The 24,299-nt window shown below is 42.4% G+C and overlaps 1 protein-coding gene across 5 annotated transcripts in view; it reads left to right on the top strand.

Annotated features, from left to right (window-relative positions):
- The first annotated feature begins 1,381 nt into the window (after positions 1–1,381).
- hhat (hedgehog acyltransferase) overlaps positions 1,382–24,299 on the top strand; it is a 93,999-nt gene continuing 71,081 nt past the window's right edge. For 3 of the 5 annotated variants that reach the window (XM_035794626.2, XM_052474940.1, XM_035794652.2), the window contains exons 1-7: positions 1,388–1,523; positions 2,561–2,689; positions 3,379–3,446; positions 3,629–3,742; positions 3,870–4,064; positions 19,017–19,232; positions 23,826–24,000. In XM_035794626.2, the coding sequence (XP_035650519.1) occupies positions 2,572–2,689; positions 3,379–3,446; positions 3,629–3,742; positions 3,870–4,064; positions 19,017–19,232; positions 23,826–24,000 (886 nt within the window). In that variant the 5' untranslated portion in view covers positions 1,388–1,523; positions 2,561–2,571. Of the gene's footprint in view, positions 1,524–2,560; positions 2,690–3,378; positions 3,447–3,628; positions 3,743–3,869; positions 4,065–19,016; positions 19,233–23,825; positions 24,001–24,299 lie in introns of all 5 variants that reach the window. The other 2 variants (XM_035794642.2, XM_035794635.2) reach the window with 2 other exon arrangements.

Consider the following 24,299-nt stretch of genomic DNA (forward strand, 5'->3'; position numbering starts at 1 on the left):
GTAACACTGCCGGGGAAACTAAACCAAAGCATGGATTGCTGTCATTCATGCTTTGTCCACAGACTGCTTATAGGGTAAGGAAACCAATGTGTCATTTTGTAATTTGGTTGAACTATCTCTTGAACCTTGGCCTGAGGCAGCCCTCACTAGGGTCCGGTTACCCAAAAGCATCTTAAGGCTAAATTCATCATCAGGATTAAGATGCTTTTGGGAAAGGGCCCAGACTGGTTGTTTCCATAAACAATGCATTTTGGCCTACATGAGAAACATGTTTCCACCAGGGAACGTGTAAAGTCATATCCTTTTTATAACAACAATCAGAAACTAAGAATAAGCTACAGGTGTCAGGTGAGACGAAACATGTTGCTATCCACTTTGCCTAGAGTAGAGAAGACATCCTATCAGCATAATCTCTCAAAGAGGAACACAATTCAAGATAGACAACTGTAATGGAAATTTTACTCCAAGCAGTTTTGAGAGAAGGCCCCTACTTCTTATGTGGCTCTCTATCCCCACTCAGTGGACAAAGCTATCACAACACCCAAAGGCAGTGTAGAATTGATAAGATCATGAATACTTTGTAAAGAAATTATTGGCATCAAATCATGTTTATAAGGGTAGCCTAATGATGTATACAGTGGGGCAAAAAAGTATTTAGTCAGCCACCAATTGTGCAAGTTCTCCCACTTAAAAAGATGAGAGGCCTGTAATTTTCATCATAAGTACACTTAAACTATGACAGACAAAATGAGAAAAGAACATCCAGAAAATCACATTGTAGGATTTTTAATGAATTTATTTGCAAATTATGGGGGAAAATATGTATTTGGTCAATAACAAATAAGCAAGATTTCTGGCAGCAGCAGCCACTCAATGTTAGTGATGGCTGTTTAACAGTCTGATGGCATTGAGATAGAAGCTGTTTTTCAGTCTCTCGGTCCCAGCTTTAATGCACCTGTTCTGACCTCGCCTTCTGGATGATAGTGGGGTGAACAGGCAGTGGCTCGGGTGGTTGTTGTCCTTGATGATCTTTTTGGCCTTCCTGTGACATCGGGTGGTGTAGGTGGCCTGGAGAGCAGGTAGTTTGCCCCCGGTGATGGGTTGTGCAGACCTCACTACCTTCTGGAGAGCCTTGCGGTTGTTTGGCGGAGCAGTTGCCCTACCAGGCGCTGATACTCTCGATTGTGCATCTGTAAAAGTTTGTGAGTGTTTTTGGTGACAAGCCGAATTTCTTCAGCCTCCTGTCATTACTAGTTCTCTTACAGACTGTGGCTTTCCTCTCTTATGAAACATATTTAGGCATATCGATATAAAAATATGAAAAGTACATCAAACGGGTCTGCATTTTATTTGATTGGCACTGAATTCATCCAATCATGTCCAATCAGCAACCAAGGAAAATGTGGGCGGAGATTTCCTGAATCCTGAGCGTTCAACAATATTCCAAGGTAGTGGTGTTCACTCTCGGTCTATAGGCAAGTCGGAAGATATAGCCCGAGGTATTTCTTTGTTTCACAATGCATGTGAGTAACACGGTTGTTGCTTTCAGTTTTAGCCAATGAGTGAGTATTATGCTCAGTAATCAGCCTAATTTGTGCCATAGTCGGGCTCGCTAATATAGGCATTGCTACAGCGTAAACAGTGTAAAACGGTGTGAAGTTCTGAAATCGGTTCATTTCGAATACATCGCCGTGCACTGCACACGCGAACACAGATGTTGGCTTGTTATATATTATACCCTGTTCCTGGAACACAGTCATTAGTAGTGTCTCGTCTTTGACACACTAGCCTATTGTTTCCAATAGCGATTGTGGTATGCAGCGAATATAAACGTGGTCCCTCACTCACCTCTGGCACAAATTGAGGTGGATGTTTCGTTTGACTCTTAAAGCTAGAATCCTTAGTTGCTACATCCATTTTTTGTCTACCCATAGATTCTTGAAGAATATAACTTAGTTATGCTTCATGAGCTTAGTTCAACTGTTGTACGCCATCAGGACCCCAAATATAAGCTTGCTCTACCCCAATGTTTGTAAATGGAAGCAAACGCTGTATAGCTTCAACATATGGTTAAACATTTTGATATTAGTTAGTCTTTGCATCCATAGCTCATTCAAAACAGAGACGGCGTCGAGCTTTGTTTCAATTAAGGACTAGCTTTAAAGGCACAATCTGTTAGGTGTCTACTAATTTCAAGGAATGAATTAAATATATATATACACCTCCTGTTTTGAAAATTATGACAGCTTAAATACAACTGACCTATAAAATACTTTTAAATAGCCTGTATTACCTTTATAACTAGAAACCAAAGGTCCTATAATTAGCGTACACCATTGTTTTTCCCTCATAGGAGACTGCAAAAAGTATCCATCAAATGAATATAATAAATAGGCTACCCTATACGTTTAACATGTTGGAGAGAAAAGTAGGGAATGTGATGTTGCTCTCATGGAATCAGAATGGTCCTCTCTTTGTTGTTAGTGAGGGAGAAATGTGACCTATAAAGTGGCTGAAAGATCTAATGACTCTCACTCACTCTTCCCCATGGTTCCTCCAGTCTTGGTACTGATGGCCAAACAGAGCTCAAACCTTGCGGCGTTGCCGAGAGCGGAGGTCTGTGCCTACTGGGTGCTCTCTTTTGGCTCCCATCTCTACTCATTCTATCAACTGCACATATTCTCCAAAGGTAAATGTACCTGTCTTAAGATAAAAAGGTCTATCAATTGGGTCATTGTTTACATTTTTTTCCACACTGAATTAGTTAAGTCTGCTGTATGCAAGATACCTGACTTCCCACCCTTTGTGGCCTTGTATTAGGCTACTTACTGTAAGTGGAGACCTTGGCTGTGATATTCAGTTTTTGCCACTAGGTGGGACTGTGGCACTGTTTCATACCCCTTGCAGAAGGGTGAGCTGTCAGGTAAATCTGTGATGATGACAACTCACTCCCTTTCCGTTCTTACCATTGACTCCCTCTCAGAGATCTGAAAGGTTCCCAAACTCTATCCTGGATACTCCAAGAGGTGCACGTTTTGTTTTTTGCCCTAGCATTACACAACTGTTTCAAATAATCAAAGCTTGATGATGAGTTGATTATTTGAATTTGCTGTGTAGTGCTAGGGCAGAAACATAAATGTTCACCTCTTGGGATCCCCGGACCGAGCTTGAGAAATGCTGTTTGAGGGAGTGGCTGCATTTTCGGCGTTATGTTTTAAATTAAAACCATAGGACACCAAACATCGTTCCCCACAGAGCTTGTCATACTTCATAGTAGAGTTCTTCAAGCCTCCTGGCAAAACTCCGGAATAGAAACTGAATGATTGAAACTGTACAGACAATGTGAGAAGATGTCACTAAAATATACTCTTTTCCTAGAGCATGAAGCAGGATTGGAGAGACAGTTCCAACTGGAGAAAGGCTTTCTAATATGGGGGCATAAAAAGGTGAGTATAATTTATGGCTATTGGGGTCTACAAACATTGTACGACTTCCAAAGGTGCGTAAATTATAATTTTTTCAAAATCCAGAGGCCTGTCATTTAAAAAAAAAAATGTATTCCTAGAGTGTGTCATATGTCATGACATTTTCAGACTGGGCCCATGATAAAATGAATTGTCTGTGACAGGACCCTACAGACTTTGAGTGGAGTTTCTGGAGTCACTGGGCTAGAAAGTCTTTGCTGTGGACTTTGTTGGGCCATGCCGTGGTCTCCAGACTAGCCAGCTTCTTCATTCCTGAGGTATAATATACAAGGAAAACATCAGCTGAAGTGGGACCTTAACATTTTTACCCCAATTTTTTTCCAGACAAATTAGAACCAAAATACTATAGCTTTGATGCTTTTTTGCTTTTCAACTTCCCATCAGTTCAGAGTGACGGCTCTGTTGGCCTATGGTCTCCTTGTGGCTTGCTGTGCAGTGGGGATTAAAGGATTGGGCGTGGTCCTTGGCCATCTGGGCCTGTCATTGGCTGTTGCCCAGCTGTGTAACCCTGCCCTGTCATGGAGCTGTGCCCTGCTGCTACTTTCCACCCTCCACATCCCCCCACTGCAGGAGATACAGGTGAGTCACACCTCTTTTTACTCAATCTCTTGCATGCTATCCCTTTCTCTCATCCACCCACTGCAAGAGATACACAACTCCCTCCCTCCACACCTGCCTACTGCAGCAGAGTCACACAGATCGAAGCAGTTGTTCCCTAGTTTGATTTTACAGATAAGAAGACAAAGACCCCCAAAGTAATATCCAGGCCCTCTGGCATCAATATTACTTGATGTCTATTGTCACAAGACAGAGAATTTTAAAACCATTAGAAGCCTAAGTATTTTAACCAGTTGTGTGAGTCTGACCATAGCCTGTTGCCGTCCCCATTCCCTTGTTGGTATCTGTAAATAGGGAATCACGCTATTGTATATTATGTCATCTTGTTGAATAATGTTCAAATTACATATTGACTCTTGGAGGTGCCAAATGTCCATATCTTTGACATATTTGTGTGAGAGTCGTTGTCTGTGTTTCTGTGTGTGGTTGGCACATTCAAATATTGCTTTTTGTTATTGGGGTGCTCAGCCCCTCACACCACTCCCAGCCCCCTGTTATTGGATACCTGACAGACTGCATTTTTTCATTGATGTTTAAACTGGGTCGTTCCACCAATTAAGTGCCTTTTGAATAGTGTGTCTTGGTGGATTTAAAAAAAAATTCACCTCATTTTAACATTCTTATATAAAGAGCACATATTCACCTGAACTATTTACATTGACACACTGCTGCTACTTGCTGTTTATTATAAATGCATAGTCACCTCACCCCTACCTACATGTACAAATTACCTCGACTAACCTGTACCTCCGCACATTGACTCGGTACTGGTACCCCCTGTATATAGCCTTGTTATTGTTATTTTATTGATACTTTTTTCTTCTTCTTCACAGTAGTTTATTTCGTAAATATTTTCTTAACCAACAACGCAGCTCAATAAGTAGTTAAGGAATTGTAACTAAGCATTTCAAAGTAAGGTACACCTGCTGGTTTCGGTGCATGTGACAAATACAATTTGATTGAATTGAATAAAAATACAAAAAATCTTCCCATCTCAAGATGTTAGATAAATAAATAAATACTATAAGTGCCAAATAAAGTAACGGGGAAGACGAATTCATCTTAGATCAAACATAAATCCCCTTTTTACTGGAGAAATGGAACGCTTGTGTGCAACAGGGAGGGGCAAGTGTGTATATGTGTATACGTGTGTGTGTGTGTGTGTGTGTGTGTGTGTGTGTGTGTGTGTGTGTATATATATATATGTATGTATGTGTGTGTGTGTGTGTGTGTGTGTATATGTATGTATGTATGTATGTATGTATGTATGTATGTATGTATGTATGTATGTGTGTGTGTATGTATGTATGTGTGTATGTATGTATGTGTGTGTGTGTAAATGCATTTAAACTCTGTTTTTCACAATTTATGACATTTTAATCCTAGTAAAAATTCCCTGTCTTAGGCCAGTTAGTATCACCACTTTATTTTAAGAATGTGAAATACCAGAATAATTGTAGTAATTTATTTCAGCTTTTATTTTTGTCATCACATTCCAAGTGGGTCAGACGTTTACATACACTCAATTACTATTTGGTAGCATTGCCTTTAAATTGTTTAACTTGGGTCAAATGTTTCTTGTGGAAAGCTACCCGAAAAAAAAGTAACTTCCTCTCACTGTCAACTGTGTTTATTTTCATCAAACTTAAAGCATAAGAGTCAACAAATGAGACATAAATTGAACAAGTTCCACAGACATGTGACTAACAGAAATTGAATAATGCGTCCCTTAACAAAAGGGGGCTCGAAATCAAAGGTAACAGTCAGTATGTGGTGTGGCCACCAGCTGCATTAAGTACTGCAGTACATCTCCTCCTCATGGACTGCACCAGATTTACCAGTTCTTTCTGTTCGATGTTACCCCACTCTTCCACCAAGGCACCTGCAAATTCCCGGACATTTCTTGGGGGAATGGCCCTAGCCCTCACCCTCTGATCCAACAGGTCCCAGACGTGCTCAATGGGATTGAGATCCGGGCTCTTCGCTGGCCACTGCAGAACACTGACATTCCTGTCTTGTGGGAAATCACGTTGAGCTCGAGAAGTATGGCTGGTGACATTGTCATGCTGGAAGGTCATGTCAGGATGAGCCTGCAGGAATGGTACTATATGAGGGAGGAGGATGTCTTCCTTGTAACGAACAGTGTTTAGATTGCCTGCAATGAGAAGCTCAGACCTATGATGCTGTGACACACCGCCCCAGACCATGACAGACCCTCCACCTCCAAATCCATCCCGCTCCAGAGTACAGGCCACGGTGTAACGCTCATTCCTTCGATGATAAACGCGAATCTGACCATCACCCCTGGTGAGACAAAACCGTGACTCGTCAGTGAAGAGCACTTTTTGCCAGTCCTGTCTGGTCCAGCGATGGTGGGTTTGTTCCCATAAGCGACGTTGTTGCCAGTGATGTCTGGTGAGGACCTGCCTTACAACAGGCCTACAAGCCCTCAGTCCAGCCTCTCAGCCTATTGCGGACAGTCTGAGTACTGATGGAGGGATTGTGCGTTCCTGGTGTAACTCGGGCAGTTGTTGCCATCCTGTACCTGTCCCGCAGGTGTGATGTTCTGATGTACTGATCCTGTGCAGGTGTTGTTACACGTGGTCTGCCACTGCGAGGACTATCAGCTGTCCGTCCTGTCTCCCTGTAGCACTGTCTTAGGCGTCTCACAGTACGGACATTGCAATTTATTGCCCTCGCCACATCTTCAGTCCTCATGCCTCCTTGCAGCATGCCTAATGCACGTTCACCCAGATTAGCAGGTACCCTGGGCATCTTTCTTTTGGTGTTTTTCAGAGTCAGTTGAAAGGCCTCTTTAGTGTCCTAAGTTTTCATAACTGTGACCTTAATTGCCTATCGTCTGTAAGCTGTTAGTGTCTTAACGACCGTTCCACAGGTGCATGTTCATTCATTGTTTATGGATCATTGAACAAGCATGGGGAACAGTGTTTAAACCCTTTACAATGACGATCTGTGAAGTTATTTGGATTTTTACGAATGATCTTTGAAAGACAGGGTCCTGAAAAAGGGAAGTTTCTTTTTTTGCTGAGTTTACATTTGAGTACTTTGTCCACCACTGCCTAAAAGTAGTATAGGAAATAGGGTGCCATTTGGGATGCAGCCTGTGTTTATCGATTAGAGCCCAGAGCAGAGTAGACACCTGTATCAGCACTTTGTCACGGTGTCTGTTATCTGACTATTGGCAGTCCAGACTGACTGATGTTGTCAATTCTGTCCATTCTCTTCCTCCTCATGCTCCTTATGTCTCCTCCACCTCTTCCTTTTCATCCTCCTCATTGTCCAGTGCTGGGATGACCTCAGTGATTTGGTGTGTTTAAACATCAAAGAAGTCGTCCAGTGACTTAATTATATATATATATTTTTAAACTAAAAAAAAAAAAAAACTTTTCCTGTTGAAAAGCGATATACTAAGTATAAATAAAGTAATGTACACACACAGGGTACAAATACATGTTGTAGAAGGACTTTAAGGTCCCTGCTCTCTCACCCACTGTGCTGTCTCATCTTGCATGTCAACCTGCCACTCACAATTCACACTGAGGGAGAATCGCTTCCTCTCTGTGCCGACAGAGATCCACATCTAAAGCCTCTGCAGTACCTCTGATGGATCTGTCTAGATTGATGTACTCAAGTGTCTGCTAGTCTCTTTGGGAAAATAATAGCTCAGTAATGTCAGCCATGGGTGTGGTTTGTGTAGTGCTCTTGCACTGTTCAAGGTGCGTCGACATGATTTAACACACAATGAACTATTGTTCAGCTGAAAGCAGACCTTTTTCGTGCATTTTTTGGGGGGAAACTTTTGGCCTTAACCCAGCTGTTACAACACCAGAAGAAAGTTTGGACACACTTACTCATTCCAGGGTTTATCTTTAATTTACTGTTTTCTACATTGTAGAATAATGAACACATCAAAACTATGAAATAACACACATGGAATCATGTAGTAGCCAAAAACATGTTAAACAAATCAAAATATATTTTATATTTGAGATTTCTTGCCTTGATGACTGCTTTGCACGCTCTTGGTATTCTCTCAACCAGCTTCATGAGGTAGTCACCTGGGGGCTGGATTCACAACCTTAAGAAGAAATTAGTTTGTAACTGCCATTTTTTCCCCTTAACTATAGACTTAAGAAGAAAGTTAAGCAGAGTTGCTTTTCCTCAAAGGGTATTGGACATTTTCTTGTGCTATTTCTTACGTTTCTCATTAAGCAAAAATTGAATAAGAAATTTGATTATTGAAAATAAAGTTTTGAAAATGATCTTGATTCCAAGATGGCTAAACCCTTGTATTAAACTCAGGGAAGTGAGAGAAAAAACTCAAGTAAACAATTGACCATGTTTAATTCACTCAACTTGATCTGAAAGGTTTAGTATTGATGATTTTAAACCCAATAACATATTTTAGAACCCTAATCTCAGTAAGAAATATGCAAACATGATTGCCATTGCTAGCTAAATTGGTTGCCTTGTAACAAACACTTAAGAAGTGCGTCTTTACTATCATTAAATGAAGACTTGTAGTTTTTATCAAGGATTCTCTGTAATTAGTATTACGCGATTAAACTGGTTAATCATGTAACTGTAATTAACTAGGAAGTCGGGGCACCAAGGAAAATATTCAGATTTAAGTTATAAAATATCTGAAAAGTTATATTAGGAAATTATATCTGATCAATTAGTCTTCAAATTAATTATTTACTTTACCTCACGTTAGTCTCATTCCAAACGTCGTAAATTGTTGGTTATCTGCACAAACCCAGGCTTCACTATGAGTCATTCCATACATCAATTTTGTCTTAAATCATTTATTTACTAAGTAATTCACAGAAATGGATAAACAAACAAACAAAGTAAAAATGGTTACAATAAATTATAGGGGAATGTGCCCTAGTGGGCTAGACTGGCATGGCGGCTTGGTGTACAAAAGGGAAGTGGGGGTCGACTGAGAAGACAACAGAAAGTTGATCATTATAACAATTGAAATGATATTCCTTTGCACATGAACCCTAACTCATCAGGGAACAATTGTAATCAATATATATATACACTGCTCAAAAAAATAAAGGGAACACTTAAACAACACAATGTAACTCCAAGTCAATCACACTTCTGTGAAATCAAACTGTCCACTTAGGAAGCAACACTGATTGACAATAAATTTCACATGCTGTTGTGCAAATGGTATAGACAACAGGTGGAAATTATAGGCAATTAGCAAGACACCCCCAATAAAGGAGTGGTTCTGCAGGTGATAACCACAGACCACTTCTCAGTTCCTATGCTTCCTGGCTGGTGTTTTGTTCACTTTTGAATGCTGGCGGTGCTTTCACTTTAGTCGTAGCATGAGACGGAGTCTACAACCTACACAAGTGGCTCAGGTAGTGCAGCTCATCCAGGATGGCACATCAATGCGAGATGTGGCAAGAAGGTTTGCTGTGTCTGTCAGCGTAGTGTCCAGAGCATGGAGGCGCTACCAGGAGACAGGCCAGTACATTAGGAGACGTGGAGGAGGCCGTAGGAGGGCAACAACCCAGCAGCAGGACCGCTACCTCCGCCTTTGTGCAAGGAGGAGCAGGAGGAGCACTGCCAGAGCCATGCAAAATGACCTCCAGCAGGCCACAAATGTGCATGCCTGCTCAAACGGTCAGAAACAGACTCCATGAGGGTGGTATGAGGGCCCGACGTCCACAGGTGGGGGTTGTGCTTACAGCCCAACACCGTGCAGGACGTTTGGCATTTGCCAGAGAACACTAAGATTGGCAAATTCGCCACTGGCGCCCTGTGCTCTTCACAGACGAAAGCAGGTTCACACTGAGCACATGTGACAGACGTGACAGTCTGGAGACGCCGGGCAGAACGTTCTGCTGCCTGCAACATCCTCCAGCATGACCGGTTTGGCGGTGAGTCAGTCATGGTGTGGGGTGGCATTTCTTTGGGGGGCCGCACAGCCCTCCATGTGCTCGCCAGAGGTAGCCTGACTGCCATTAGGTACCGAGATGAGATCCTCAGACCCCTTGTGAGACCATATGCTGGTGCGGTTGGCCCTGGGTTCCTCCTAATGCAAGACAATGCTAGACCTCATGTGGTTGGAGTGTGTCAGCATTTCCTGCAAGAGGAAGGCATTGATGCTATGGACTGGCCCGCCCGTTCCCCAGACCTGAATCCAATTGAGCACATCTGGGACATCATGTCTCGCTCCATCCACCAACACCACGTTGCACCACAGACTGTCCAAGAGTTGGCGGATGCTTTAGTCCAGGTCTGGGAGGAGATCCCTCAGGAGACGACCCGCCACCTCATCAGGAGCATGCCCAGGCGTTGTAGGGAGGTCATACAGGCACGTGGAGGCCACACCCACTACTGAGCCTCATTTTGACTTGTTTTAAGGACATTACATCAAAGTTGGATCAGCCTGTAGTGTGGTTTTCCACTTTAATATTGACTCCAAATCCAGACCTCCATGGGTTGATAAATTTGATTTCCATTGATAATTTTTGTGATTTTTGTTGTCAGCACATTCAACTATGTAAAGAAAAAAGTATTTAATAAGAATATTTCATTCATTCAGATCTAGGATGTGTTATTTTAGTGTTCCCTTTATTTTTTTGAGCAGTGTATTTACGCTCAGTGTGTCGTTTTGATCGCTGTTGAAAAGTTAGTTTCTGTTGGAGAGTTTCCGTCCTCTCTCTCTCTCTGCCTCTGTCTCGTGGTTAGGATGGATTGTTCAGAGTGACATTCATCCATTTCGTTATAGAATGGGTGTTTCGGTGGGTGTCGTTCTTCGCGTTCAATGATACCGAATTCCTAGCTGCAGACTAGTAATTACTATCAAAGACTTGTTCTTATTCTGTTGGTATCGATAGTCTAAGAGTTTAACCACGTGGTATGGTTAAAGGATTCAGCAATAGTCTGTAACCTTTGTCCTCTCATCATGGAGAAAAACATGGTCTGTTGAGAATTTCTCAAAGTTGGGGTTTTATTCAGGAGTTGCAGAAAAGGGCCTGTGCCAGGATGCCTATTTAGTTCATCTCAAAAGGGGGGGGGGGGAATCACAATTTTAAAAATGGTATCATCCTCACTCATCGTATACAACAATTAGATGTAAACCTCATATCTGAGGCTATTATATAAACAGCATTATGGTAATGTGGCCGCACCGTCTCTCATGAGATTTACAAAGTTGTACCAAACGGACCAGTTCGTTGCTGGATTCTTCACCGATCTTTTATACCTTCTCCGGAACACAAATGTTGTTTGGACCTCAAGTTCTGTGAGGTGGAAGAAATTCCTTTGTTCTCTATGAAACCTCATTCTCTCTATACTGTGTCCATGAGGAGATAATCTCTTCGAGGAATTTACGACCTCTCTCACCATAGCAGCCTAGTTGTAGGAGGCAGGGAGAGGGGGATGGGGCTTGCTGTACCCAAGGAGGGCAACGTCATGACAGAAGATTAGTAAGAAGATGTTTCAGAAGTTCATAAGAAAATCATTAAATCTTAAGATATTAGTGAGAAATTGCACTTATGAACTTTTTTTTTTAAGAAGCTTATTAAGTTTTTGCGTAAGTGTTTTGTGAATTTGGGCCCAGGAATGCATTTCCTACTTCAAATTTATTTATATAGCCCTTCGTACATCAGCTGATATCTCACAGTGCTGTACAGAAACCCAGCCTAAAACCCCAAACAGCAAGCAATGCAGGTGTAGAAGCACGGTGGCTAGGAAAAACTCCCTAGAAAGGCCAAAACCTAGGAGGAAACCTAGAGAGGAACCAGGCTATGTGGGGTGGCCAGTCCTCTTCTACTTAATGCGTTTGAGCCAATCAGTGGTGCTGTGACAAGGTAGGGGTAGTATACGGAAGATGGCCCTATTTGGTAAAAGACCAAGTCCATATTATGGCAAGAACAGCACAAATAAGTAAAAATAAATGACAGTCCTTCATCACTTTTTAAGACATGAAGGTCACTCAATGTGGAACATTTGAAGAACTTTGAAAGTTTCTTCAAGTGCACTTGCAAAAAACATCAAGCGTTATGATGAAACTGGTTCTCATGAGAGCCGCCACAGGAAAGGAAGACCCAGAGTTACCTCTGCTGCAGTGGATAAGTTAAGTCGAGTTACCAGCCTCAGATTGCATCCCAAATAAATGTTGCGTTCCCAAAAAGCTTCACTACAGACCCTGGTTAGATTACAGGCTGTATCACAACCGGCCATGGTTGGGAGTCCCATAGGGCAACGCACAATTAGCACAGCATCGTCCGGGTTAGGGTTTGGCCGGGGTAGGCAGACATTGTAAATAAGAATTTGTTCTTAAGTGACCTGCCTAGTTAAATGAAAGTGACATTATTAAAATATATATAATAATAATTTTAAGACATCTCGACATCAACTGTTCAGAGGAGACTGTGTGAATCAGTCCTTCATGGTTGAATTGCTGCAAAGAAACCACTACTAAAGGACACCAATGAGAAGAGACTTTCTTTGGCCAATAAATTACATGTATTTATGAAGCCCTTTCAACATCAGCAGAGGGCCCAAAGTGCTATATAGAAACCCAGCCTTAAACCCCAAACAGCATGCGATGCTGATTGTAGAAGCACAGATAACATATATAGAAGACGGTAATGCTTATGGGGGGAGGTGTTGCTTTATACATATACACACAATACCATTCAAAAGTTTGGGGTCACTTAGTAATGTCCTTGTTTTTGAAAGACAATAACTTTTGGTTTTGTCCATTAAAATAAAAAATATAAAATTGATCAGAAATACAATGTAGACTTTGTTAATGTTGTAAATGACTATTGTAGCTGGAAACGGCAGTTTTTTAAATGGAATATCTACATAGGCGTGCAGAGGCCCATTATTAGCAACCATCACTCTTGTGTGCCAATGGCACGTTGTGTTAGCTAATCCAAGTTTATCATTTTAAAAGACTGGCTGATCATTAGAAAAAACCTTTTTGCAATTATGTTAGCACAGCTGAAAACTGTTGTGCTGATTTTAAAGAAGCAATACAACTGTCTTTCCTTAGACTAGTTGAGTATCTGGAGCATCAGCATTTGTGAGTTCCAATTACAGGTTCAAAATGGCCAGAAACAAAGACTTTCTTCTGAAACGTGTCAGTCTATTCTTGTTCTGAGATATGAAGGCTATTCCATGTGAGAAATTGCCCGCAAAACACCAGTCTCAAAGTCAACAGTGAAGAGGTGACCCTGGGATGCTGGCCTTTTAGGCAGAGTTGCAAAGAAAAAGCCATATCTCAGACTGGTCAATAAAAATAAAATATTAAGATGGGCAAAAGAACACACACTGGACAGAGGAACTCTGCCTAGAAGGCATGCATCCCGGAATCGCCTCTTCACTGTTGACATTGAGACTGGTGTTTTGCGGGTAGTATTTAATGATCGATAACAATAATAAACCTGGGATTGACAACTTAAATGGAAGGCTACTGATGATGGTAGCTGACTCTCTCTGTCATATCTTTAATCTGAGTCGAGAGGAAGGTGTCCCCTCAGGCCTGGAGGAAAGCCAAAGTCATTCCACTACCCAAGAGTGGTAAAGAGGCCTTTACTGGTTCTAACATCAGACCTATCATCTTGCTGCCAGCTCTTAGCAAACTGTTGGGAAAAAGGGTTTGACCAAATAGAATGCTACTTCTCTGTAAACAAATGAATAACATATGTTCAGCATGCTTATAGGGAAGGGCACTCAACATGCACTGACACAAACAACTGATGATTGGTTGAAATACATTTATAATAATAAGATTGTGGGAGCTGTACTGTTAGATTTCAATGCAGCCTTTGCTATTATTGACCATAACCTGTTTTTGAGAACTTATGTTTTATGGCTTTTCAACCTCTGCCATATCGTGGATTCAGTGCTATCTATCTAATATAACTCAGAGGGTTTTCTTTAATGAATGCTTCTCCAATGTCAAACGTGTAGCGTACCACAGGGCAGTTCTCTAGGCCCTCTTTTTTTCTATTTTGACCAATGACCTGGCATTAAACAAAGCCTGTGTGTCCATGTATGCTGAGGATTCAATCACATTTAATGAAGTCACTGAAACCATTAACAAGGAGTTGCAGTCAGTTTTTGAATGGGTGGCCAGTAATAAACTGGTCCTGAACATCTCTAAAACTAAGAGCATTGTATTTGGTACATATCATTCACTAAGCTCTAGACTTCAGCGGAATTTGGTGATGAATTGTGTGGCTGTTGAGCAAGGAGGACTGAATGACTTGATGTTACCTTAGATTGTAAACTGTTTTTGTCAAAATGTATATTCAATGGCTGTAAAGATTGTGAGAGGTCCGTCTGTAATAAAGAGATGTTCTGCTTTTTTGACACCACACTCCACAAAGCAAGTCCCGCAGGCTCTAGTTTTGGCTTATCTTGATTATTGTCCAGCCATGTGGTCAATGCTGCTACGAAAACCTAGTTAAGCTGCAGCTGGCCCAGAACAGAGCGGCACGTCTTACTCTTAATTGCAATCAGAGGGCTGATATAAATACTATGCATTCCAGTCTCTGAGGAGAGACTGACTGCATCACTTCAGGGGTTTTATAAGGAACAGTGTGTGGAAAAATCCAAGTAGTTTGCATAGTTAACTTACAGTGCCGTGCGAAAGTATTCGGCCCCCTTGAACTTTGCGACCTTTTGCCACATTTCAGGCTTCAAACATAAAGATACAAAACTATTCGATGTGCAAAACTGATAGAGACATACCCCAAGCGACTTACAGCTATAATCGCAGCAAAAGGTGGCGCTACAAAGTATTAACTTAAGGGGGTTGAATAATTTTGCACGGCCAATTTTTCAGTTTTTGATTTGTTAAAGTTTGAAATATCCAATAAATGTCGTTCCACTTCATGATTGTGTCCCACTTGTTGTTGATTCTTCACAAAAAAATACAGTTTTATATCTTTGTTTGAAGCCTGAAATGTGGCAAAAGGTCGCAAAGTTCAAGGGGGGCGAATACTTTCGCAAGGCACTGTATGCACAGATCTGACACACACACACACACACTTACCCCACCAGACATGCCACCAGGGGTCTTTTCATAGTCTCCAAATCCAGAACAAATTCAAGCGCGTACAGCATTATATAGAGTCATTATTGCATGGAACTCCCATCTCATGTTGCTCAAATGAACAGCAAACCTGTTTTCATAAACAGGTGAAGCAAGACCTCACGGCACAACGTCGCTTCCCTATTTGATCTAGATATATTTTGTGTATGTATTGATATGTAGGCTGTGTTTTTTTAAATGTATTATAAGTCTGTTCTTGTCTATTAATCTTCTCTATGTCATGTTTCATGTTCTGTGTGGACCACAGGAAGAGTAGCTACGGCTTTCAGCTAATGGGGATCCATATGAAATACAAAGAATTGCATATTTGCGCACTGGATGAAGTGAGCCAAATATTTTGGGTTCATTTTATTAAGACAGCCAGGACCGGACTAACTAAGACATGTGTTTCTGATGTTTGGTATACTCGGTGTATGTCCATTTTAAATGTGGTTAAAATACATGAAATGTAAATTGATCAACTTAAGAAAATATACATTCACATTACATTTTTATGTTTACTTTTTAATAGTACTCCCATTGAAGGACCAAGAAATCTCAAAATTGCTAAATAGATGCAAAATGGTCATTTCAGCCTGGCCTTAAAGAAATCATTATACAGTGGATGATTACTATGTTACATTTTTTTTCTCTTTGTTTCTTTAGAGTATGTGTTGCTTCATCTGTTGTTTCTTCACATGGAGAGAAGGAAACTTGCTCTCCTTTCTCCTAACGCAGTTAACCATGTTACACAGTGATTGCACTATCGCTCTCGCTCCCCCTTAATTACCTTATGATGATCTTAATATGCAATAGATATCAACAACTGCTCTCACTGCAATTCTAATATCCTGATGATCATCATCCACTCCCTCCCTTTATTTCTCTCTCTGCCGCCCCCCCCGTATGAATCTGAATCCTGGGGGAAACATATGTACAGTTCCTTCAGAAGATCAGAAAGTATTCATACACCTTGACTTATTTCACATTTTGTTTAGTTAAATGTTATTTTTTCTTCACCCATCTACAGACATTACCCCATAAAGACAGTGAAAACATGTTTTTATATAGGTATGCAAATGTTTTCCAAATTAAATACAGATATCAATTTACGCAAGTATTCACACCCCTTTGCCATAACACTCCGAATTGAGCTCAGGTGCATCCAATTTCCTTTGATTGTCCTTGATGTCACTACAACTTGATTGGAGTCCACCTGTGGCCCATTAAATTGTTTGGAGATAATTTGGAAAGAAACACAGGTGTCTATATAAGGTCCCACAGTTGACAGTGCATGTCAAAGCAGAAACTACACAATGAAGTCCAAGGAACTGTCTGTAGGTCTCCTAGATAGAATTGTGATGAGGCATATACTGTATCTGATGAAGAGTATGAAACACTTTCTAGAGTGTTGAAAGTTTCCAAGAACACGGGGGTCTCCATCATTGGGAAATGGAAAAACCTGCAACTACCCAGACTCTGCCTAGAGCTGGCTGTCTGACCAATCTGAGCAACCGGGCATGAAGGACCTTAGTCAGGGAGGTGACCAAGAATCCAATGACCACTCTGACAGAACTACAGAGTATCCTGGCTGAGATGGAAGAACCTGCCATAAGGAGAACTCTCTCCAGCACTTCACCAGTCTGGACATTATGGGAGAATGGCCAGACGCAAGCTACTCCTAAGAAAAAGGCAAATGACTGCATGCCTGGAGTTTGCATTGTGTGGTCTGATGAGACAAAAATGGAACTCTTTGGCCTGGCTCCAAAGTGCTGTCTGAAAAAAAACAGGCACAGCTCATCACCCGTCTAACACCTTCTCTACCATGAAGCGTGGTGTTAGCATGCTGCTATCGGGATGCTTTTCAGTAGCAGGGACTGGGTGACTGGTAAGGAAAGAGGGAACAATGAATGAGCCAAATACAGGCAAATCCTTGATTAGAACCTGCTTCGGAGTGCAAACAACCTTATACTGGGGCGAAGATTTACATTCTAACAGGACAATATCCCCAAGCATACAGCCAAAGCAACGCTGGAATGGCTTCAGAACACGAATTTGAAAGTCCTTGAGTGGGCCAGACTTGAATCCCATTTCAAATCTGTGGAGAGACTTGAGGATTCACTACTGCTCTCCATCTAGAATGGGGAAAAAATGGGGGAATAAAATCCCCAAATCCAGATATGCAAAGCTGACAGACACACCCAAGGACTCAAAGCTTTAATTGCCACAGAAGGTGCTTCTACAAAGTATTGAGTCCGGTGTGAATACTAATGTTAATGAGAGATTTCTGTCTTTTTTTATTTTCAAATGTTTAAAAACATGATTTCACTTTGTCATTATGGGGTATAGTGTGTGTATGGTTGAGGAGAAATCAATTGAATCAATTTTGAATTCAGGCTGTAACACAACAAAATGTGGAATAAGTCGAGGGGTGTGGATACTTTCTGAAGGCGTTGTATGGCTATATATTTTGCTCTGCAGATAAAAGAAGAAGCCTGCACATGGTTGATTGCATGTTGTGTTTCATTATTGGACTGGCATTGTTGATTTCATTGTTTGTTTTGTAATGCATGTATATTTAGCCTCCTGCCTTCATCACACACAAAGGACCAGATCTGGTAGTGATGTTAGTACAGTAAGAGTGATGAGACTTGAGTTGTTTCTGCCTCTTCAAATGGAAACCAACCAAATCCATGTGGATGAGTGTTGTCACAGATTCCTAGAGGAACAGCTACTGCGATGTCTCGCTCTTGCTCAAAACATGTGAACTCTCATACCGTAGGCTTGGGAAAAATGCACTAGAAAACTTGGGTCACATTCAGCAGGGTGCAACATTCTGGCACTGAACATTGCAGATAGAATGTCATGAATAGAGTTGACATGATTCCTTATTCTACATGTCAGTCATACACAATATTTGACAGTTTACGATGTTGTGCTCTGCTGAACACAGCCCTGGGTCATGTTCATTAGGCGGCACCTTCGGAAAACGAAAATGTGTTTCTTATTGAACAAGTTCAGATAGAAACAAAGAGGTCATCTCTGTTTTTGACAATTGTTGTGGTTTCTGGTATGTTGTCTCTCACAGAGAAGCTGGCACCAGAAAGAGGAGTAGTACTAATCAAATTGTATTAGTCACATGCGCTGAATACAACAGGTGTAGACTTTAGTGAAATGCTTACGAGCCCCTAACCAACAATGCAGTTTAAAAAAATACAGATAAGAATAGAAGATACAAGTACTTAAAGAGCAGCAGTGAAATAACAATAGCGAGACTATATACAGGGGGGTACTGATAGAGTCAATGTGCGGGGGCACCGGTTATTTGAGGTAGTATGTACATGTAGGTAGAGTTATTAAAGTGACTATGCATAGATGACAACAGAGAGTAGCAGTGTAAAGAGTGGGTGGGGGGCACTGCAAATAGTCTGAGTAGCCATTTGTCTAGATGTTCAGGAGTCTTATGGCTTGGGGGTAGAAGCTGTTTAGAAGCCTCTTGGATTTAGACATGGCACTCTGATACCAATTGCCATGTGGTAGCAGAGAAAACAGTCCATGACTAGGGTAGCTGGAGTCTTTGACCATTTTTAGGGCCTTCCCCTGACACCGCCTGGTATAGAGGTCCTGGATGGCAGGAAGCATGGCCCCAGTGATGTACTGGGCAATTCGCACTACCCTCTAGTGCCTTGCGGTCGGAGGCCGAGCAGGTGCCATACCAGGCAGTGATGCAACCAGTCAGGATGCTACCGTTTACTCTTCAGTGTGATGTATTCTGCCGCTGCCTCACCAGGCATGTTGTTCTTCACCCACAGAGAAGCTGGTACCAGACAGAAGAGGAGTACTACCTCTTACTCTTCAGTGTGGCAGTGTGTGGCCTGCGCTTCATCAGCTTCAGCCTGGAGCACTGCTGGCGCCCCCTGGAGGCTGGAGGACTGCAGCAGCAGGTCTACTGGCTGACCGCTTACTCCTTCTACCATCCTTTGTTCTTCAACGGACCCATCCTCACCTTCAAGGACTTCCTCCAACAGGTGAGATATCAACCAATGAGCTTTTAGTGCAGGAGGAACTCAGGCAAAGTCAGCAAATGAGCTGACTGGGCGGGAGGATGTCAGGTGAGATATCAGGCAATGAGCTGTCACCTTCAAGCACTACCTCCAACAGGTGAAATATCAGTCAATCAGCTGCCAGGGAGAAATCAGCCACTGATATGACATGAAAGGTGCAAATCTTCAAGCTATTTTCCTCACTGGGAACATTACATTTTTATTTGAGAGCAATTGATGCAAAAGTTTTCCTGGGAGCAAATGGGTAACATAGCAAGATCAAGAGGTATCCCCTTGGTTCCAAACTCCTGCTTCCCAAAATGAAACATCACTCCAAATTCTCATCACAGATTGAAAAAGACAAGTCAGTGTTGCAAGATTTTCTGTGATTTCTCTCTCTCTGGTGTAGTTTTAGACTCTGGGTGTGAAGGCTCAGGGATTTCTCAGCGCCTTGGGGTGAGTTTTATAAGAGCTAAATTAAACTCTGGTGGAAAAAGGGCTGCAATGATCCATTGCTGTAGGTTTACTGAGGGCAGGAAGGAGGGGGTTTGCACTTTTGGGACATTTCTATTGGTTCCATCTCAACAGGCATGCTCAATGAAGCACAGCTAAAAAAATTAAGTACTTGCAAGCATTGAAAATACTATTTGAATCCAGGTCTCCAAACCACAGCTGAGCAGCTCCTGTTGGGCTATCACAATGCACTCCATGAGTTTTCTGTTTTTCTACTGCAGGAAAAACCCATTCCCTCAAATACTGTGCAGTAGGTGATGCTGCTAGAGATGAGAAAGTAGTGGGTGGTGAATGGCAAGAAAAAATATGCTGCTAGTTCGATAGGGAGGAGCGAGATCAGACCGTGGTTCAAATACTATTTTAAATAATTGCATATACCCAATCAGGGCTTGATTGAGTTTATCTGGCACGATGCAACCGATAGAATAGTCACACACAATGAAAACCCCCGCCCTTCTGTTACTTCAGGGAGGCTAAAGCAACCACACAAAGTATTTTGAAAGATTTCAAATATTATTTGAATCCAGGTCTGAGAGAGATGTCATATTGAATAGGTAAAGCCCACAAACAGGAGAAGCTAATTGGGCTAAGGTTATTAGGAAATGTGGAGAGTGCTTGTATGGAAAGAATCCCTTTCATTATTTATCATCATGTCCTCACCGGTCCCATCTCCATACAGACTATCAGAGGAGCAGTGGAGGCCGGTGACTTGAAATATTGAGGAGGATGGGAAACACATGGTATAGGCACGGGACATGTTTCGTATTGCGTCAGATAACAATATTGACGAATACGCTGATTCGGTGTGCGAGTTCATTAGAACGTGCGTTGAAGATGTCGTTCCCATAGCAACGATAAAAACATTCCCTAACCAGAAACCGTGGATTGATGGCAGCATTCGCGTGAAACTGAAAGCGCGAACCACTGCTTTTAATCAGGGCAAGTTGTCTGGTAACATGACCGAATACAAACAGTGCAGCTATTCCCTCCGCAAGGCTATCAAACAAGCTAAGCGTCAGTACAGAGACAAAGTAGAATCTCAATTCAACGGCTCAGACACAAGAGGCATGTGGCAGGGTCTACAGTCAATCACGGACTACAAGAAGAAACCCAGCCCAGTCACGGACCAGGATGTCTTGCTCCCAGGCAGACTAAATAACTTTTGCCCGCTTTGAGGACAATACAGTGCCACTGACACGGCCTGCAACGAAAACATGCGGTCTCTCCTTCACTGCAGCCGAGGTGAGTAAGACATTTAAACGTGTTAACCCTCGCAAGGCTGCAGGCCCAGACGGCATCCCCAGCCGCGCCCTCAGAGCATGCGCAGACCAGCTGGCCGGTGTGTTTACGGACATATTCAATCAATCCCTATACCAGTCTGCTGTTCCCACATGCTTCAAGAGGGCCACCATTGTTCCTGTTCCCAAGAAAGCTAAGGTAACTGAGCTAAACGACTACCGCCCGTAGCACTCACTTCCATCATCATGAAGTGCTTTGAGAGACTAGTCAAGGACCATATCACCTCCACCCTACCTGACACCCTAGACCCACTCCAATTTGCTTACCGCCCAAATAGGTCCACAGACGATGCAATCTCAACCACACTGCACACTGCCCTAACCCATCTGGACAAGAGGAATACCTATGTGAGAATGCTGTTCATCGACTACAGCTCGGCATTCAACACCATAGTACCCTCCAAGCTCGTCATCAAGCTCGAGACCCTGGGTCTCGACCCCGTCCTGTGCAACTGGGTACTGGACTTCCTGACGGGCCACCCCCAGGTGGTGAGGGTAGGCAACAACATCTCCTCCCCGCTGATCCTCAACACGGGGGCCCCACAAGGGTGCGTTCTGAGCCCTCTCCTGTACTCCCTGTTCACCCACGACTGCGTGGCCACGCACGCCTCCAACTCAATCATCAAGTTTGCGGACGACACAACAGTGGTAGGCTTGATTACCAACAACGACGAGACGGCCTACAGGGAGGAGGTGAGGGCCCTCGGAGTGTGGTGTCAGGAAAATAACCTCACACTCAACGTCAACAAAACTAAGGAGATGATTGTGGACTTCAGGAAACAGCAGAGGGAACACCCCCCTATCCACATCGATGGAACAGTAGTGGAGAGGGTAGCAAGTTTTAAGTTCCTCGGCATACACATCACAGACTAACTGAATTGGTCCACTCACACTGACAGCGTCGTGAAGAAGGCGCAGCAGCGCCTCTTCAACCTCAGGAGGCTGAAGAAATTCGGCTTGTCACCAAAAGCACTCACAAACTTCTACAGATGCACAATCGAGAGCATCCTGGCGGGCTGTATCACCGCCTGGTACGACAACTGCTCCGCCCTCAACCGTAGGGCTCTCCAGAGGGTAGTGAGGTCTGCACAACGCATCACCGGGGGCAAACTACCTGCCCTCCAGGACACCTACACCACCCGATGTTACAGGAAGGCCATAAAGATCATCAAGGACATCAACCACCCGAGCCACTGCCTGTTCACCCCGCTATCATCCAGAAGGCGAAGTCAGTACAGGTGCATCAAAGCTGGGACCGAGAGACTGAAAAACAGCTTCTATCCCAAGGCCATCAGACTGTTAAACAGCCACCACTAACATTGAGTGGCTGCTGCCAACACACTGACATTGACACTGACCCAACTCCAGCCACTTTAATAATGGGAATTGATGGGAAATGATGTAAATATATCACTAGCCACTTTAAACAATGCTACCTTATATAATGTTACTTAACCTACATTATTCATCTCATATACATACGTATATACTGTACTCTATATCATCGACTGCATCCTTATGTAATACATGTATCACTAGCCACTTTAACTATGCCACTTTGTCTACATACTCATCTCATATGTATATACTGTACTCGATACCATCTACTGTATGCTGCCCTGTACCATCACTCATTCATATATCCTTATGTACATATTCTTTATCCCCTTACACTGTGTATAAGACAGTAGTTTTGGAATTGTTAGTTAGATTACTTGTTGGTTATTACTGCATTGTCGGAACTAGAAGCACAAGCATTTCGCTACACTCGCATTAACATCTGCTAACCATGTGTATGTGACAAATAACATTTGATTTGATTTGAGACGACAAATCATGTTTGAAAAAATCATGAACGACATTATTTTAACTTAAAACATTTTAATATAGACATTTTATTTTAAAATATTATGGGGAATGGGAAGGCTACTTACAACGTGTTGGGAAGGGATCACAGCAGTGATTGAATGAGGGTATGAGTTATTAGTTGAGATGTTCAGAGGCTTGACTTCAGAGCAGGACAGGGGTTGTGGTGTTCAGAGGCTTCAGTGCAGGACAGGCTCATCATGGATGGATGGTGTTGAATAGCTCAACTCTTCCACTGAGGGCAGGACAGGATTTGACTGGGAAAACGAAAAAAAATAACACAGTTGGACAAAAGAGCTAAGAATGTGTTAGTCTAAGCAAGGACTAAAATCACATTGATATGTAATATTGTGATTGTGATTGACTACATACAGTAATGAGAGAAAATTGACAGGACTTAGAGAGGAAACATTCAATGCGCCAGGAAGGGGGTGTGGAGCCATGAGCCTCCTAGGTTTTGCATTGAAGTCCAGAGGAGGATGGAAAATGGCTGCCCTCTGGCTACACCATGGTGCTAACCCCAGAGGGTGCTGTTGAAACTACTGTACATCTTTAATGGAAAAAAGGGGGTTTAAATCAGGTATTTGGTAACGTGAATATATTTGCTTTTATTTTAATTACATTTTTATTCACTGAGTAGGATGGTCCTCCTCTTCCTCTGAGGGGCCTGTATGAATGCTCCTCACAACACTCTACCTGTACTGGATGTTCAATAAACCTTCCATACTGTACGTTCCATTCTATTTGACAAGCACCCCAAAGTCATATGATAAATATAGAAATGATTAAGTTTATAAACTCTTAAGTGTAATGTTTTTCTGTAGTATCCACCACACCAAATACTTGTCTTATTGGTAATAGGGCTGTAAAATAAAGTATTACCTTTGTGTGATTATTGTAGATGCAGGTACCTGTGAAGGATCGTGGTGCTAGGATTACGTTCCTCTCGCTGCTGGCCAATGCTGGCAGGATCTGTGTGTGGTGGCTTATAGCAGAGTACATGATACACCTGATGTACATGCACACTATACAGGCGAACGAAACATATCTGGAGATCCTGCCACCTTGGGCCTTGGGTAAGTGTTTCTGTGTGCGTGTGTGTGCTTACATGTGTTTATGTGTGCGTGCGTGCAGTATGTCAAATCAAATCAAATTTATTTATATAGCCATTTGTACATCAGCTGATATGTCAAAGTGCTGTACAGAAACCCAGCCTAAAACCCCAAACAGCAAGCAATGCAGGTTTAGAAGCACGGTGGCTAGGAAAAACTCCCTAGAAATGCCAAAACCTAGGAAGAAACCTAGAGGAACCAGGCTATGTGGGGTGGCCAGTCCTCTTCTGGCTGTGCCGGTTGGAGATTATAACAGAACATGG

This window comes from Oncorhynchus keta, chromosome 2 (assembly GCF_023373465.1).
Source record: "Oncorhynchus keta strain PuntledgeMale-10-30-2019 chromosome 2, Oket_V2, whole genome shotgun sequence".
In the NCBI taxonomy this organism is placed as follows: domain Eukaryota; kingdom Metazoa; phylum Chordata; class Actinopteri; order Salmoniformes; family Salmonidae; genus Oncorhynchus; species Oncorhynchus keta.